Here is an 18,720-nt window from a genome sequence, read left to right as displayed (position 1 = left end):
TCTGTGACATTTTTGCGTCAATTAAACTTCTTAAAATGGACATGAAACGTGAACTAGATGCTTTTGAAGATGATGCGGAAGTGCAGCAATGGGTCGATGTGCCAATAATCCATGCAAACAATCCGCCAACAAACATTAATTGTATTAAGCAAGAGAATGCTTTCGATGCCAACAGCACTATTGAGGTTAGGCTTTCCAGACTTATTAATCATTCTAATTTGAAATGGTTTCTTACTGATGCAAATAAAACAGTTGCGTGACATATTGGACTTTACTAACTGAAACATGCAATAATACGTATACACCGTCGTGTTGACACTTAAGTAATAACGATTGTTTGACCAAGTACCTACCTATACGTTCTGCGTCTCTATGGCTGCAGGCTAACTACCTACTCTCATTCATCCGAAGACAGCTGTTGCACGTTTATTCATAATAGCTAGACAAACCGTAATAATACCTATGTCACATACAGACACTGTGTGTTTGTGCTCAACGCATAATAATATAGGTTAGGTGTAAACACGTATTATAAAATACCTTCTGTCCTGTTTTCAGACCCCTATAACCAGCCTTGCCAGTTTTAAAACTGAGATTGACCCTCTCCGAGTTGATTTCAAAGAAGAATTTGTTGAAGACAGTGATCCGCAACCTGGCTGCTCATATTCAAAACGCGAGCCAATAAATCAGGTGCTTACATTCTTATACAATATTGTGTATTATACATACATCGTGCTTGTAACTGATCATGTCTTTTTGGCTCCGTTATTATTATACCATTGAATTCAAAGTGTATTTTGTAAGAATATGTTTTATATAAATTTGTCGTAACGAACAAAACGGTACATAATATATCAAATGTTTAGATTTTAGCTTCTTCGGTCCTTTGTTTTAGGATACTAGATTTGCGAAAAGGACTTCCTGTTATTGAGTTTATTTGGAATTTTATTATTGAAATTCATTAAGTGTGTTGCATATTAATCCCGGTGTTGTGCGTATCTACAATAATGTTTTTTTCTGCAAATTTACTATTTTGGAGCAATGTTTCATGTCAGGTATTTAGTATTATTGTTAAATGTGTGAGGAGTAGCCAATTACGAAATAAAGTCTGGTGTTGTGTTCAATACAAAGGTACCGAACCATTTTATACCATCGCGCAAGTAAAATTATTGTAAAAGTCAGTATGTGTGCTGTGGTGTTGCCGTGCGTTACAAACAGATAAAAGGCAAATATAATGTACTTATTTGAAAATGTTTGTAAGTATTTATCCATTCTCTTAAAGTGTTTATTTACAAACTAAACTAAGCTCATGTAATGCTACGTGGGGTAGCGAAAATTCGATATACCTACACATTTTAACTAAGGATTATAATAATATATTTTTTTCTAACGTAATGACTATGCTATCACAGATTTTTGTCGTTTAGTCCATTTCTTTATTGACTAACTTTATGGTAGGTAGGCTTAGTTTTTGTAACAAAAGTATTTATTGGTCGAAAACAAACGATTTTTTTTTTGACATATCTATTGATGTGTAACTTTTTAATAGAAGGCAAAAATTTGTTGATCTACTATCACACTTTATTACTCACACAATTTTTCGGTACACCATTTTATATCTTCATAAAAATACACTTATATTATGCTTTTATATTTATGAAATCAATGTATTTTTTTAGATCGCTTCAAAATACCTTACCAATTTAAAATCGGAGATTGATTTCGAGCTGGTTGACTCAGAAAATGAGATTGTTAAAGAGGATGTAGAGCAAAGCAATTATGATTACCGTCAACCCACTTGCTTTTATTCCGAATGCAACCCAGAAAATAAGGTACTTAGCTACATACAATAATGGTGTTGCTACTGAAAAAATAATACTTTAATGTGCGTGATAGGGCAACGAATTCGACTCACCGGTGGCCTAAAATTCTAACGGTTTCACTAGGTTTTAAGTGGAACTTGCTCACCTTGTTGAACACATTGTGGGTGCCAATTTAGTAGTTTATTTTTTCTCTGATGCTCCAAATATTCCTTCTGATAATAAACCTGATTTGTTTTGGTCAGTTGCCAAATATCATACGGATACTTTTTCATTTAGGGTCGGTGTATCAGGCGGTCAGAACATCAAATAGGTATTTGTAACTCTAACACGAAAGCAACATTATCATTATTTACAAATGCATCTAACATTAGACCGTTAGAGTTCCGTCAACCAAATTGAACATCTCTTCGCATACTACTGTCTCTTATACTTTTTGATTTGGTTTCATTATACCAGGCGCTTAGAAATATCAAGAGGTTAATGTAGTAACTAATGGAAGAGGTGACGCCATTACCTAGATTATTTCAAATATAAAACATTATAAGTAAATGCATTAGAGCGCCACAGAATTGTACACGTCCTAGAATAGTATGTTCGCCTGATACCTACATTTCGATTCATAGCGTACCTACGTAGGTATCCAGCCAGCGCACAAAATATCGAGAAGGTAATTATTTATATTCAAAAAAATATAGATAGCTACTTTTATTTTAAATAATTAAAGAGATTGTAAAATCGATCTTTGCAATTAAACTAATTATACTTATAAAATTACAATGTTGCCATACTTAATACCCATAGCGCTGCACTAATATTGGCAAAAGTGGAATATTAGTATATTATGGCCGATGAGTGTATTTTTTATTATGAAAAATTAAGATGATAAAAAATAATATTAAAATTTGTTATTGAACGATTGCAAACAAAAAATAAAGCATAGTCGTCTACGCTAATTAAGAAACAAATTTTAATATCTATTTTTTTTTAATTTTTAAATGCGTTTTCATATTTAAAAAAAATTAAAAATACGAAGGTTTAATTTTATTGATATCATTCGTTGAAAATATCCATTTAGATGTCAGATTGTGAGGTTGTATTTTTTAACTCGAAATAACATATATATCATGCCATTGTTTTGTTGATACTTTGCTAGTAATAAATAATACACGCACTTTCACATAATACACGCATTTATAAACCAAATTATATGAATACAATTCCAATGCGTTTAAGTTACTTTTTGACAAAAAAATTACATTTCAGACGAGCACATGTCCAACGAATAAGAATACTTATTGCAGTCATGAAATATTTAATAAAAATTCAATAAATAATAAGGCTTCAAACATTTAAGGAATGTCTTGTCTTATACTTTGAATATATCATATTATCATCTCTATTTTGACCTTTAAGGGTGTTTGATTTTTTAATTTTTATTCTCTGATATATGTACCTATGTCGTTCATCTTCATCTTAATATGCAGTACTCTACGTTCTTTTAGTTGATTCCTGCAACCACTGACATGCCCTATTTCTCTACTCTCGGATTGTCAGAGAGAATCTTAGAAGTACAAGAGCCATACGATGGAATACAGATTGACTATCAAGACATTAAAAAAGAATTGGGAGCATGTGAAACGATTACTAATATAGTCAGAAGCACTGCTAAACGTAAGCATATTATACAATCTAACGTCTCAGATCCCAAATTATTAGTAGCTGTAATAAAATTAGAGAAAAAATCGTTTAATATCGAAAATTTTGTGTGCAGTTTTTGTTTTAACTTTTTTAAATCGTTATCTCTATTGAACATTCACAAATCGTCTCATAAAACAGAAGAACAGACGGTTAATTACTTTAGCAGTCGATCTGATTTCGAGAATGTAAAGAAAAAGGAAAAAAATATTGTTAAAAAACCATTTAAATGTAACCAAGGTGACTTTTCATGCCAACGATCTAGTGGTAAGAAATTACACAAAATGACTTATTCTAATGAAAAGCCATTTAAATGTGACCAATGTAATTACTCTTGTATCCAATCTCGTCATATAAAAATACACAAAATGACTCATTCCGGCGAAAAGCCATTTAAATGTGACCAATGTAATTACTCTTGTATAACATCTGGTTCTATGAAAATACACAAAATGAGTCATTCTGGTGAAAAGCCATTTAAATGTGATCAGTGCAATTACTCTTCTATAACATCTGGTAGCATGCAAAATCACAAAATGAATCATTCTGATGAAAAGCCATTTAAATGTGACCAATGTAATTACTCTTGTATCCAATCTCGTCATATGAAAATACACAAAATGACTCATTCCGGTGAAAAGCCATTTAAATGTGACCAATGTAATTACTCTTGTATAACATCTGGTTCTATGAAAATACACATAATGAGTCATTCTGGTGAAAAGCCATTTAAATGTGATCAGTGCAATTACTCTACTATAATATCTGGTAACATGAAAAATCATAAAATGAATCATTCTGATGAAAAGCCATTTAAATGTGACCAATGTAATTACTCTTGTATTGAATCTCGTCGTATGAAAATACACAAAATGACTCATTCCGGTGAAAAGCCATTTAAATGTGACGAATGTAATTACTCTTGTATAACATCTAGTTCTATGAAAATACACAAAATGAGTCATTCTGGTGAAAATCCATTTAAATGTGACCAATGTAATTACTCTTGTATTCAATCTCGTCATATGAAAATACACAAAATGACTCATTCTGGTGAAAAGCCATTTAAATGTGATCAATGTGATTACTCGTGTATTCAATCCAATACGATGAAAATACACAAAATGACTCATTCTGGTGAAAAACCATTTAAATGTGATCAATGTCATTATTCTTGTAGAATATCTAGTGATATGAAAAAACACAAAATGACTCATTCTGGTGAAAAACCATTTAAATGTGATCTATGTAATTACTCATCAATAACATCTGGTAAGATGAAAAATCACAAAATGAATCATTCTGGTGAAAAGCCATTTAAATGTGACCAATGTAATTACTCTTGTATAACATCTAATGATATGAAAAAACACAAAATGACTCATTCTGGTAAAAAATCCATATAAATGTGCCAATCTTACTACTCTTGTAAACAATCCACTAGCATGACATTACATAAAATGACTCATTTCGCTGAAAAAAATTATATAATCGGACTGTTTTTAAGAACAGTGAGTTTATTTCGATATTAAAGAATCAAATTCCAGATCAAAATGCAGTTACTGATGTATAATTACGTATACCAAATACTTTTATACACCATATTGTAAACTATCTTAATTTATATTGGTATAATATATACTACGAACATTGTAAGCGATTAAAGTGGGACGACCCATCACCAGTAATTTAACTTGCAGCTACTTGGTTTTATACTCCAAAGCTATTTGAATACTGGCAGCGACCACCGAATGGTAAGGTGTAAAGTACGATTTAACATCAAACGTGAGAGATCCAAACTGAGCAGAAGCCCAGAGTCCGCAGAGGTTTGAGAAGCAGAGTCGAATTCCAACAAGAGCTGGAGAACAGGCTAGCGGCTTTCCAGGCTGAAAATGACCCCATCTCCCTACAAAACACCGAAGCAATAACAAAAATTATTATAGAATCTTCGGAAGAGACAGTTGCTGCTGTGGTTGAACGAGTAAGCAAACTTTCAAAGGAAACGTTGGATCTTATGAAGCTGCGTAGGAGTACGAAGAGCGAGCAACAAGTTGCAAATGATCTCGAGTACTCCACGCTGTGCAAAACTGTACGTAAAAATGTACAAGAAGATCTTCGTAAGTTCAATATGAACCTTGTAAAATCAATTGTTGCGTCAGGAAGGAGCTTACATAAAAACAAGCAGCATCTGTCAATAGGGAGACGGCAGATCACGACACTAAAAGCGCAAGATGGAAGTATCGTGCGTAACTGGGATCATCTACTGGACACTGTTGTAGAGTTTTACAGCGCTCTATACAAAGATGACACTGACATCAATTCAGATCTTCCAGTGAACGGAGAATATGGAGATCCTCTTCCCGAGGTTACTACCACAGAGGTGGAATATGCTATAATGTGCATGAAGAGTGGGAAAGCCCCGGGAGAAGATGGGCTGACTATCGATGTTCTCAAACTGGCCGGGAGGACGGTGAGCGAAGTGCTCGCACGTCTGTTCACGTCTTGTCTGCACGAAGAGAACATCCCAGAGTCATGGAAAAATGTCTCCATTAATATTCTCCACAAGAAAGGAGACACTGAAGATCTGAAAAACTATCGACCTATTAGTCTACTCAAACCGTCTCGAAACAATTCTAGACGAGAACCAACCAAGAGAGCAAGCCGGATTCAGAAGAGGCTACAGTACTATGGATCATATACAGGTCGTCAGGGAAATCATAGAGCGCTACCAGGAATACAAACTGCCATTATATCTTGGTTTTATAGACTTTGAAAAGGCGTTTGATTCCATCAAAACATTCTCAATTATAGACGCCCTTAGCAACCAAGGAATTTCCAGACGCTACATAAATATATTGAACAGTATATACAGTGATGCCACAGCATGCGTGAAACTCCACAAACGGTCGTGTAAATTCCCCATTAACAAAGGTGTCCGGCAAGGTGATACCATTTCACCTAAACTATTCACAGCTACTCTTGAGGACTTATTTAGGAAACTTGATTGGGAGGAAAAAGGTGTTCCAATTAACGGAGAGCACCCCAGTCACCTGCGCTTCGCAGATGATATTGTTATACTCTCACAAGACCCGAAAGACCTCCAAGATAGAATGCAAGAACTCGCGGATGTCAGTCAAACGGTCGGTCAAAAGATAAATGTCTCAAAGACAAAAGTGATGAGGAACTGTTTTTCGGACCCTGCGATTATCTGTATTTCTGGCACCCAACTCGAGCAAGTCAGCAGCTACATCTATCTCGGACACCAGGTGTCCATAGACGGAAGCATGCACGATGCAATTGCTCGAAGAACAAAGCTGGGATGGAGTGCTTTCGGATGTCTGAATAGTATCTTCAAGAGTAACCTACCATTATGTCTTAAGCGTAGGGTGTTCAACCAATGTGTGCTACCCGTGCTCACGTATGGCTGCGAGACGTAGACCCTCAACACAATAGATGTCCAAAAGTTAAGAGTGACACAGCGAGGCATGGAGAGGTGCATGTTGGGCATCACGCGAAAGGACCGTAAGAGAAACGAATGGGTTAGGAAGCAGACAAGAATACGCGATGTTATAGACGTTGCCAAACAGCTGAAATGGAGATGGGCGGGGCACATTGCTCGCCGAAAAGACGGCCGCTGGACAAATGCCGTCATCCAATGGTACCCAAGGGGTTCGAAATGGCCACAGGGTCGTCCTAAAAGCCGCTGGATTGACGAACTGGTAAAGTTCGGCGGAAATACGTGGCAGCGAACGACACAGGACCGAGAGAGTTGGAGAAAGCTTGGGGAGGCCTTCATCCAGCAGTGGATTGACCCCGACTGATGATGATGATGATGATGATAATCTCTGCGACACGCGCTATAGTAAGATAAAAGGTTTACAGATATGTGAGATGATTTTCTGTTGTATCGCCGCCAAATCCTGCAAATATGCATAGCTTAGCGTCGATAACCTTGTAAAAAAATTGATATTTTTTGTATTAAACATAAAGTCAGTGGTAAATATTTTTAGTTAATTAAGTAGAAAAGATGGCTATGTGTGTTGTATTAAAATGTGGTAACCGTACTGATAAGTTGATACATGTTCGTGGTAATTTATTTGTATATTATTATATATTTTAATATCAACTGATCGTGTTTCTTTAAAATAACTTAAATTATGGATATTTTTACCTAATATTTGCATTTTGACCGCTTAAAAATACTTTATAACGTAAAAAAATAGAAATATATATTTTAATTCTGAGCATCTAGTACGAGCTCTTTGGGCGAGCACTAGCGAAATGGTCTATGGTCTCGAACATTTGAATACGAATGCGTTCGCTCGCCCACAAATCAAACGCACGGCACACAGCTTCATTTAGCAATGCAATGGGTGGCGTCTAGATGTATCCATAGTCTAAGGACCCGACTGATTTCAAATGTTTTTTTAATAAGTATCTGCGTATACTTATTTTCTTGTTTATTCTTAAGTTTATTTTTTTGATGCGAGAACGAACGAATATTTTTATAGTAGGTAGCTAGATTTTTCATGACGGTAATCTTAGTGGACCTTCGTGACGAATTAGGGAAGGTCCTGCGATGTCTTCAAGGACTTCAAGATCTCCGCTGACCCCCATGATAGGATCGCTGTCTCTCTTCAAAAATAATTACTCCTCTGTCGTCAATTATCAGAGATGAGTCTATGTGTTAATACTTCTAGCCGCCTTGTGAAATTGCCGCACTACTAGATTTATCTCCTGTCCGCCAAAATACAGAGTTCGAGTTTTCACCTTTTGGATTTCATCGTTACACCACATTAAACCCATGAGATGTACCTGCCACGTTGACCGCACCCTGGAAGTGAAGCTACCGATTCAAACGCTACCACTAGGAAGTTGCAAGAAGAAGCTTAACATCTGGCTTGATCTTCTATTACTAAAGACGGAGGTATTTTAACGATATTCAAATACTTTATACGATAAAGGATTTATCGTTCCTAACTACTGGCAATAATTATTCACGACTCGCGGCCGAATATAGAACTATTTTCTCCGCCTTGTATGTTGCCGGCCTGCCACGAAATAAAGATATCGAACCAGCTACCAGCATAAAGATCGTTTTCCGTCTCTCTCGCCCAGGCCTTCACAGTGCATAGACGTGCCCGCTGGGGCTTCGGCCCCTGGCCGTTACGGGACGATTCCAAAATGTCCGGATAATTTGTATCAACCTTATCTGACGATGTTTTGATAAATTATTATTTTGATTCTTGCCATCTACTTGTTATTCACGAGGAAGTTAATAGTTACGTTCGTTCTCCGTCCCAAAATGTTTGTCGATTGCTGATTCTTTGTATAACATTTCTGTTCTAATATACGAGATTTTGGACTTATTCTTTAAAACATTCTTTTATTTCTTATTTTCTACCTTGAACTGTTTATGATAAAATGTTAATATGGTGGCACCCGCAGAAGCATATTTATATGTAATTTTCTATATTTTTAGAAACACGCTGGATTTAAAAATCGAGTAAGTATGGTAAAATCGAGTCGGAAATAACGCCATCGTACGCATAACCTACCTTAACCTACCTATTTCTCCTTTTAGAGTCTCATTGTTATTTTCGTTCCATAATAAGTTGGATCGAAGCCTGTCTAGTTGGTTATTTGTAACATATATTTTGTGCCTAACCGTTATAGGTAAATAAGGGTTAAGACGCATTGCTCAATCCTTTGTTACAAGGTCAGGTAACTTCACTTCACATTCGAGCAGTACTCTCTACGATTCAAATTGTTTAGTGTACCTATACTGAGGATGACACTACCATTTTGACAACTCAATTAAAAAAGGAGTGAAACGTAAAATGAATGATGGTAATTGGAAGACGAATGTATTGAAGAAGGCGAGAAATATCGACAAGGAGTACAAATCGCATACAAGTAGAAGGAAAGTTAGGAATAAAAAGATAAAACCGGCTTGTCCGGAAAATGTAAGCGCAAATGTTCGACGAAGATCAATAAGGAGGAGAGAATGAAGCTATTTTCTGCACTTTGGGAGTTTGGAAATAGGTATTGAAATGCAAAGGCAATATATTTCGATTAGGTAGCATGCAAATCATTCAGCCAAATGTCGATACATCGTATAGGTGGTACGAGAAGCACAGGCAGAATAATAACACTTTTTATTTTCATCGACATAATCAGCAAGTTCGAGTGTGTAAATTATTTTTTAAAACCATTAACGATCGCCCAATTTTGTACTGTCCTAGAAAATAAAAAAAAAGTTTTTGAAGTTTTACTTGAAAATGATCAACGAGGAAAACACGGAAAGCAGAGGAAGGTAGACGAAAGTATTGGGGAAGGCATTAATCAATTCATAGTCTATTCCAAAAATTGAGAGCCATTATGCCCGTGCTTATACATCAAAATATTTTATTAATGGAAGTAAGACCATTGCAGAGATTCATAAAGTTTATAATATATCTGATTGTAAAACAAAAAATGTGCCATTAGGAAATATCGTACCTACCTACCTACTATTTTATAGAATATTTACCGAAGAATTCAATTTATCATTTTTTGTACCTAAGAAAGATGTCTGTGAGACATGTAATACTTACGAATACACAGAAGGCGATGGAAATGATCAATTGAAAGAAAGTTAGGAAAGATATTTGGAATAAAAGAATGGATCAAGAGTGGGGAAAAAAGCAGATAAAGAAAGGTCCGATGTAACAGAGGCTGTTTACGATTTGCAGGCCGTAATGCAATTGCCAAAAGGTGAAGTGTCTGCCTTTTATTACAATTAGTGAAAGTTGAATACACACACAATATACGATTTGCAAAATAACATAGGTGAATGTAAGGTACGTGTGGGACGAATCACATGCACACGGAGGAGTCAATGAGTTGGGAACTTGTGTACTTTGGGATTTGAGAGACAAATCTGCTATTAATAATAGAGAACTGATTTTACATTCTGATTATTGTGCTGGCCAACAGAAAAACAAATTTATGATTGCCTTTTATTTATATGCAGTACGCCAGCTGAATATAAACACAATCACTCATAAATATTTGATAAAGTGTCACACACAAAGTAAAGGGGGTTGACACACTCCTTAATCAACAGGCACGAAAAACGACAGTTAAAAGGTGGCCCAATGTATACGCCAGAAGCATTTGTTTCAGCAATTCGTGGAGCCAAAATAAACGGAAAACCATTCCATGTTCATGAATTATTAACCATAATATAACTAAGTACATATTGCAAGTAATTTAAATTGAGTCAAAGCACATAAGAGTGCAGTCTCGTATAACTGCTCCTGAAATGTGAAACAAACGATACGAAGACTTTTATGAGCCTAAAAAACTGAATACTGACATCGGTCCCATTAATATGGCATCAATGACGCTTACAGATATAAAGATCCTGTAAGTTACAAAAGATTTTCGAAATTCGGTTTTCTATAAAAGTTCGTATAAGGAGTCCTTCAAGGAGGTTGTTGTTAGAAAGAGGAAGATAAATTTATTTGAATAAAAACCTGCTTTTCATTTAAGACCAAGAATTTCTGACAAAAAGAAGAGTGATCTTATGAACCTATTTCATAAAAAGCACATTCCTGCATTTTACAAACTTTGTTAAACTTTATAATACAATTAATTGACTTTTGTATCAAGGGTTAAGATTCAATTCAAACATTTAAAAAGTATTTTCAATTTTTACTTGGATAATAAGAATTGTAAAATTACTTTGGAATTATACCTAAATACAATAAACAAAATAACTTTTAATAAATACATTCTTGACTTAATTCTACAATAATAACACAATTATTCACAACAGTAAAAAACACAATCACTGAATTCTGAATTTTGAGGTTTGAATTTCGAATGTTGTATTTTGAATTTTGAATTTCGAATTTCGAATGTTGTTAGCAACGCCATAAAATATGTCGAAGTATGTAGGTAACGTTTGTTTATTATGAATTTATTACCATGGTAACGCCTGGAAATTTTTGTTTATTACCATAGCAACGCAATAAAATATTTCGAAGAATGTATGTCATGTTTGTTTATTATAAATTTGTTCTATGGCAACGCCTGAAAATTTTTGTTTATTACCATAGAAACGCCATAAAATATTTCGAAGTATGTATGTAATGTTTGTTAATTATAAATTTGTTACCATGGGATTGGCTAGAAATTTTTGTTTATTACTATAGCAACGCCATAAAATATTTCGAAGTATGTATGTAACGTTTGTTTATTATGACTTTGTTACCATGGCAACGCCTGGAAATTTTTGTTTATTACCATAGCAACGCCATTAAATATTTCTAAGTATGTATGTAACGTTTGTTTATTATGAATTTGTTACCATGGCAACGCCTGAGAATTTTTGTTTATTACCACAGCAACGCCATAAAATATTTCGAAGAATGTATGTAATGTTTGTTAATTATAAATTTGTTACCATGGCTATGCCTGAAAATTTTTGTTTATTACCATAGCAACGCCATAAAATATTTCAAAGAATGTATGTAACGTTTGCTTATTGTAAATTAGTTACCATGGCAACACCTAGAAATTTTTGTTTATTACCATAGCAACGCCATAAAATATTTCGAAGTATGTATGTAACGTTTGTTTATTATGACTTTGTTACCATGGCAACGCCTGGAAAATTTTGTTTATTACCATAGCAACGCCATTAAATATTTCTAAGTATGTATGTAATGTTTGTTTATTATGAATTTGTTACCATGGTAACGCCTGAGAATTTTTGTTTATTACCACAGCAACGCCATAAAATATTTCAAAGAATGTATGTAACGTTTGTTTATTGTAAATTAGTTACCATGGCAACACCTAGAAATTTTTGTTTATTACCATAGCAACGCCATAAAATATTTCGAAGTATGTATGTAACGTTTGCTTATTATGAATTTGTTACCATTGCAACGCCTGAGAATTTTTGTTTATTACCACAGCAACGCCATATAATATTTTGAAGAATGTATGTAATGTTTGTTTATTATAAATTTGTTACCATGGCAATGCCTGAAAACTTTTGTTTATTACCATAGCAACGCCATAAAATATTTCGAAGAATGTATGTAATGTTTATTTATTATAAATATGTAACCATGGCAACGCCTAGAAATTTTTGCTAATTACTATAGCAACGCCATAAAATATTTCAAAGTATGTATGAAACGTTTGTTTATTATAACTTTCTTACCATGGCAACGACAAGAAGTTTTTGTTTATTACCATAGCAACGCCATTAAATATTTTAAAGTATGTATGTAGCGTTTGTTTATTATAAATTTGTTACCATAGCAACGTCTGGCAATTTTTGTTTATTACCATAGCAACGCGATTAAATATTTCGAAGTATGTATGTAACGTTTTGTCACCTCCGAAAGGGGGGGGGGTAGGTATTAGCGCTGGACCCCCCCTGATGAAATGTGATGGTGATGTCATCGTCAAGTCATGGTGGTATCGTCTGCTTCTTCTTTCGGGGACATGATTGTGTTGATTGACAACGCGGAAGTACAGGCGAAAACAGGGCGTTTATTGTTTGGAATACAGTTAGGTACAAAGTACTACAGCGTAGGAAATATTCAAAAATATTTTTTAAAAAAATAAATAAATTTAAAATGGCGGTGACGCCGGGAGCGCGGCGCCACAGCTGACGTCACGCTCCTCGAGAGTTCGAAAACCGAATGGGGCATGAATAATCCCTTTTTGGAGAGCAGGTCAACTCTAGGCAAGAATAAAATAAAACAAATTCTGTCACTCAAAAATGACAAAAACACTCTGCATATTATGTACCTGGCTTATTTCTGAGAATTTCGCTCACAACAGAAATAGTCAGTCAGACCTTTTTTAGGTACCTGCTTTGAAAGGGACTGCATTTCTTTGCTAGGTAGGTACATATTTTGAAATATTTGAACTAGGTACGAATACATATTTTTTCAAAGTAATCTCAAATCAGATATTCTAGGTGCTAGGTACATTGTATGGCTGGGAACTTTGCTTTCAATATTTATGTAGGTAAGTGTACGAATTTAATACCTATTGGTCAAAATTAGATGAAGGCTAATGTAGGTAATATTAATAAAAATGATATTAATAATTACTATTTGCTTACGGGCTAGAAATTTGCCTCGCAGTCGATCTGTTCATGTTTGCATGAATCAGCCCAATGATGATTCAGGCCTCATGGCCTTGGATCCTCTGAGGATGCCATGGTTTAGGCGGTATCAGTTTGTTTATTATAAAATTGTTACCATAGCAACGCTTAGAAATTTTTGTAAAATACCATTGCAACGCCATTATATATATTTCGAAGTATGAATGTGACGTTTGTTTATTATAAATTTGTTACCATGGCAATGCCTGAAAACTTTTGTTAATTACCATAGCAACGCTATAAAATATTTCGATGAATGTATGTAATGTGTGTTTATTATAAATATGTTACCATGGCAACGCCTAGAAATTTTTGTTTATTACCATAGCAACGCCATAAAATATGTCGAAGTATGTATGTAACGTTTGTTTATTATGAATTTATTACCATGGTAATGCCTGGAAATTTTTGTTTATTACTATAGCAACGCAATAAAATATTTCGAAGAATGTATGTAATATTTGTTTATTATAAATTTGTTCTAAGGCAACGCCTGAAATTTTTTGTTTATTACCATAGCAACGCCATAAAATATTTCGAAAAATTTATATAATGTGTGTTTAATATAAATATGTTCCCATGGCAATGCCTAGAAATTTTTGTTTATTACCATAGCAACGCCATAAAATATGACGAAGTATGTATGTAACATTTGTTTATTATGAATTTATTACCATGGTAACGCCTGGAAATTTTTGTTTATTACCATAGAAACGCCATAAAATATTTCGAAGTATGTATGTAACGTTTGTTAATTATAAATTTGTTACCATGGCAAAGCCAGGAAATTTTTGTTTATTACCATAGCAACGCCCTTAAATATTTCGAAGTATGTAAGAATCGTTTGCTTATTATAAATTTGTTTTCATGGCAACGCCTAGAAATGTTTGTTTTTTTTAGTTATTACCATAGCAACGCCATAAAATATTTCGAAGTATAGATGAAGAGTCTGTTCATTTTGAAATTTTTACCATCGCAACGCCTGGACATTTTTGTTTATTACCAAAGCAACGCCATTAAATATTTCGAAGTATGTCTGTAAAGTTGTTTATTAAAAATTTGTTACCATAGCAACGACTGGCATTTTTTGTTTATTACCATAGCAACGCCATTAAATATTTCAAAGTATGTATGTAACGCTTGTTCATTATAAATTTGTTACCATGGCAAAGCCAGATATTTTCTGTTTATTACCATAGCAACGCCCTTAAATATTTCGAAGTTTGTATGTAACGTTTGTTTATTATAAATTTGTTACCATAGCAACGCTATCAAATTTTTGTAAAATAAAATTGCAACGCCATTATATATATTTCGAAGTATGAATGTAACGTCATTTATTATAAATTTGTAACTATGGCAATGCCTAGAAATTTTTGTTTATTACCATAGCAACGCCATAAAATATTTCGAAGTATGTATGTAACGTTTGTTTATTATAAATTTGTTACCATAGCAACGCCTGGCAAAATTTGTTTATTACCATAGCAACGTCATTAAATATTTAAAAGTATGTAAGTAATGCTTGTTTATTATAAATTTGTTACCCTGGCAACGCTTAGAATTTTTTTTATTACCATAGCAACGCCATAAAATATTTCAAAGTATGTATGTAACGTTTGTTTATTATAAATTTGTTACCATAGCAACGCCTAGAAATTTTTGTTTATTACCATAGCAACGCCATAAAATATTTCGAAGTATTTATGTAACGTTTGTTTATTATAAATTTGTTACCATAGCAACGCCTGGCAAAATTTGTTTATTACCATAGCAACGTCATTAAATATTTAAAAGTATGTAAGTAACGCTTGTTTATTATAAATTTGTTACCCTGGCAACGCTTAGAATTTTTTTTATTACCATAGCAACGCCATAAAATATTTCAAAGTATGTATGTAACGTTTGTTTATTATAAATTTGTTACCATAGCAACGCCTAGAAATTTTTGTTTTTAACCATAGCAACGCCATAAAATATTTCTAAATATGTATGTAACGTTTGTTTATTATAAATTTGTTACCATGGCAACGCCAAAAAAATTTTGATTATTACCATAGCAACGCCATCAAATATTTCAAAGTTTGTATGTAGAGTTTGTTTATTATGAAATTGTTACCATGGCAGCGTCTGGCAATTTTTGTTTATTACCATAGCAACGCCAACAAATATTTAGAAGTATGTATGTAACGCTTGTTTATTATGACATTTTTACCATGGTAACGACTAGAAATTTTTGTTTATTACCATAGCAACGCCATTAAAAATTTCGAAGTATGTATGTAACGTTTGCTTAATTTAAATTTTTTACCATAGCAACGCCATCAAATATTTCAAAGTTTGTATGTAGAGTTTGTTTATTATGAAATTGTTACCATGGCAGCGTCTGGCAATTTTTGTTTATTACCATAGCAACGCCAATAAATATTTAGAAGTATGTATGTAACGCTTGTTTATTATGACATTTTTACCATGGTAACGACTAGAAATTTTTGTTTATTACCATAGCAACGCCATTAAAAATTTCGAAGTATGTATATAACGTTTGCTTAATTTAAATTTTTTACCATAGCAACGCCTAAAAATTTTTGTTTATTACGATAGCAACGCCATTAAATATTTTAAAGTATGTATGTAGCTTTTGTTTATTATAAATTTGTTACCATAGCAATGCCTGAAAATTTTTGTTTATTACCATAGCAACGCCATAAAATATTTCGAAGTATGTATGTAACGTTTGTGAATTATAAATTTGTTACCATAGCAACGTCTGGCAATTTTTGTTTATTACCATTGCAACGCCAATAAATATTTCAAAGTATGTATGTAACGCTTTTTTATCTTAAATTTGTTACCATGGCAACGCCTAGAATTTTTTTTTTGTTACCATAGCAACGCCATTAAATATTTCGAAGAATGTATGTAACGTTTGTTTATTGTAAATTTAATACCATGGCAATGCCTATAAATTTTTGTTTATTACTATAGCAACGCCATAAAATATTTCGAAGAATGTATGTAACGTTTGTGAATTATAAATTTGTTACCATAGCAACGTCTGGCAATTTTTGTTTATTACCATTGCAACGCCAATAAATATTTCAAAGTATGTATGTAACGCTTTTTTATCTTAAATTTGTTACCATGGCAACGCCTAGAAATTTTTTTTTGTTACCATAGCAACGCCATTTAATATTTCGAAGAATGTATGTAACGTTTGTTTATTGTAAATTTAATACCATGGCAATGCCTATAAATTTTTGTTTATTACTATAGCAACGCCAAAAATATTTCGAAGAATGTATGTAATGTTTGTTTATTATAAAGTTGTTACCATGGCAACGCTTGGAAAGTCGTATCACTAAATTCCAGTACCTACCTACGTAGCACTTCGTATTAAAATCAACTGGTATGTAAATTTTATTACAAATCTTTTTTATTATTGAACCATTAAATGTGTTGCTCGCTCTTTGACAAAATACCGACGCTCCTTGAAATAAGCGTCGACAATTCTCGACATCAACATGTAATTGAAATACGATTCCTAAAACGATAAAAGTAATTAAAACTCGGGAACTTGAGAGGTTTTTTTTATGATGAGGGACCGCATTTTGAGATGTCACGACTTTTTTTTTTTTTTTATTAAGGAAAACAATACATATTGATTACAGAAATTTAAAATATAATATTAAAAAGTTAATTGCAACCAGCAAAGTTTCCATATATACATTATAATATAGTTAATCCTAACAAGATAGAGAGTAAAATAACATAAATATAAAGAAATTACATAAGAAGATTACATGAGAAAAATGAGAAAAAATGAGGAAGAATAATGAATAATTAAATGATATACAAAAGATAAAAAAAAGAAAAATAAAAAAGTAACATAAAAAATAAAAGAATATATATATATGTATAAGTAAATACATTATATATCTATTTATACAAAATTTTTGAGATAGCATGTTTAAATGAAACAGGTGAATTATTAAAAGGATCAACGGTGGAGAAATACATATTATAATTTAAACAAGAGCGCCGAATAAAGGAGTTTTGTGCATAATTAGAACCGCTACGACTGATATGGTACAAAGTTTGGTTTTGTGTAAATCTTGATGAACAATGTAAACCTACCCTTTCGAGTAGGTTTGGCGAGTCAACAAAACCATTGATAATTTTAAAAAGAAAATACTGATCAGATATAGAACGTCGACTTTCCAAAGATGGTACCATAAAAGTTGCAGCGGTCGAAGTAGAATTAGATAAATCATAACAGTAGGTTTTAAAATTAACGTGCTTGCGAAATCGCTTTTGCACCGCTTCGAGCCTATTTATATAAGTAACGTACTGTGGATTCCACACGACGGAGGCATACTCTAATAAGGATCTAACATAAGAGAAGTAAAGAACCTTCAGAACATCAGGCGATCTGAATGGTTTAGAGATACGAAGGATAAAACCTAGTAATTTTAAAGCTTTATTTATGGTTTCATTGATATGAGCGTTAAAATTCATTTTATTATCCATTATAACGCCCAGGTCACGTATTATAACGACTTGTTGATTTCAGTGAGGACGTTGTTGTCAACTCCAACATTTGACAACTTAGTTCAATAAACGATTATTGTAATTTGTGGTCCAATAAAATATAATAATTATCGTTAAATTTTATGAGGTTGGCGACAAAAGTTTCTGGTGCAGTCCAACTTTAACGATCGTTTGATTTAAATTTGTTACCATAGCAACGCTAGAAATTTTTGTTTATTACTTTAGCATTGCCATAAAATATTTGGAAATATGTATGTAACGTTTGTTTATTATAATTTTGTTACCATGGCAATGTCTGAAAACTTTTGTTTATTACCATAGCAACGCCATTAAACATTTTGAAGTATGTATGTAACGTTTGTTTATTATAAATTTGTTATCATGGCAACGCCTAGAAATTTTTGTTTATTACCATAGCAACGTCATAAAACATTTCGAAGTATATATTTCACGTTTGTTTATTATGAATTTGTT

General features: G+C 33.1%; 1 protein-coding gene across 1 annotated transcript; it reads left to right on the top strand.

Annotated features, from left to right (window-relative positions):
• On the top strand, nucleotides 1-8,342 carry LOC147074160 (uncharacterized). The gene is made up of 4 exons (XM_085944014.1): nucleotides 1-185; nucleotides 559-690; nucleotides 3,326-3,494; nucleotides 8,219-8,342. The coding sequence occupies exons 1-4, from the start codon at nucleotides 36-38 to the stop codon at nucleotides 8,227-8,229; spliced, it is 462 nt and encodes a 153-aa protein (XP_085800140.1). The 5' UTR covers nucleotides 1-35; the 3' UTR covers nucleotides 8,230-8,342.
• The last annotated feature ends 10,378 nt before the right edge of the window (nucleotides 8,343-18,720 follow it).

Source organism: Rhyacophila brunnea, unplaced genomic scaffold (genome assembly GCF_057557595.1).
Source record: "Rhyacophila brunnea isolate RB1 unplaced genomic scaffold, BYU_Rbru_1.0 scaffold_16, whole genome shotgun sequence".
Classification (NCBI taxonomy): Eukaryota; Metazoa; Arthropoda; class Insecta; order Trichoptera; family Rhyacophilidae; genus Rhyacophila; species Rhyacophila brunnea.
The sequence above is the reverse complement of the archived record's forward strand: the minus strand, read 5'-3'. Positions and strand labels throughout refer to the sequence as shown.

Excerpts from the sequence above, each read along its gene's own strand:
- LOC147074160 (XM_085944014.1), top strand. The coding sequence starts at position 36 with ATGGACATGAAACGTGAACTAGATGCTTTTGAAGATGATGCGGAAGTG. Across the intron at positions 186-558 it reads ATGCCAACAGCACTATTGAG|ACCCCTATAACCAGCCTTGC; the intron begins GTTAGGCTTTCC and ends TCCTGTTTTCAG. Across the intron at positions 691-3,325 it reads AACGCGAGCCAATAAATCAG|TTGATTCCTGCAACCACTGA; the intron begins GTGCTTACATTC and ends ACGTTCTTTTAG.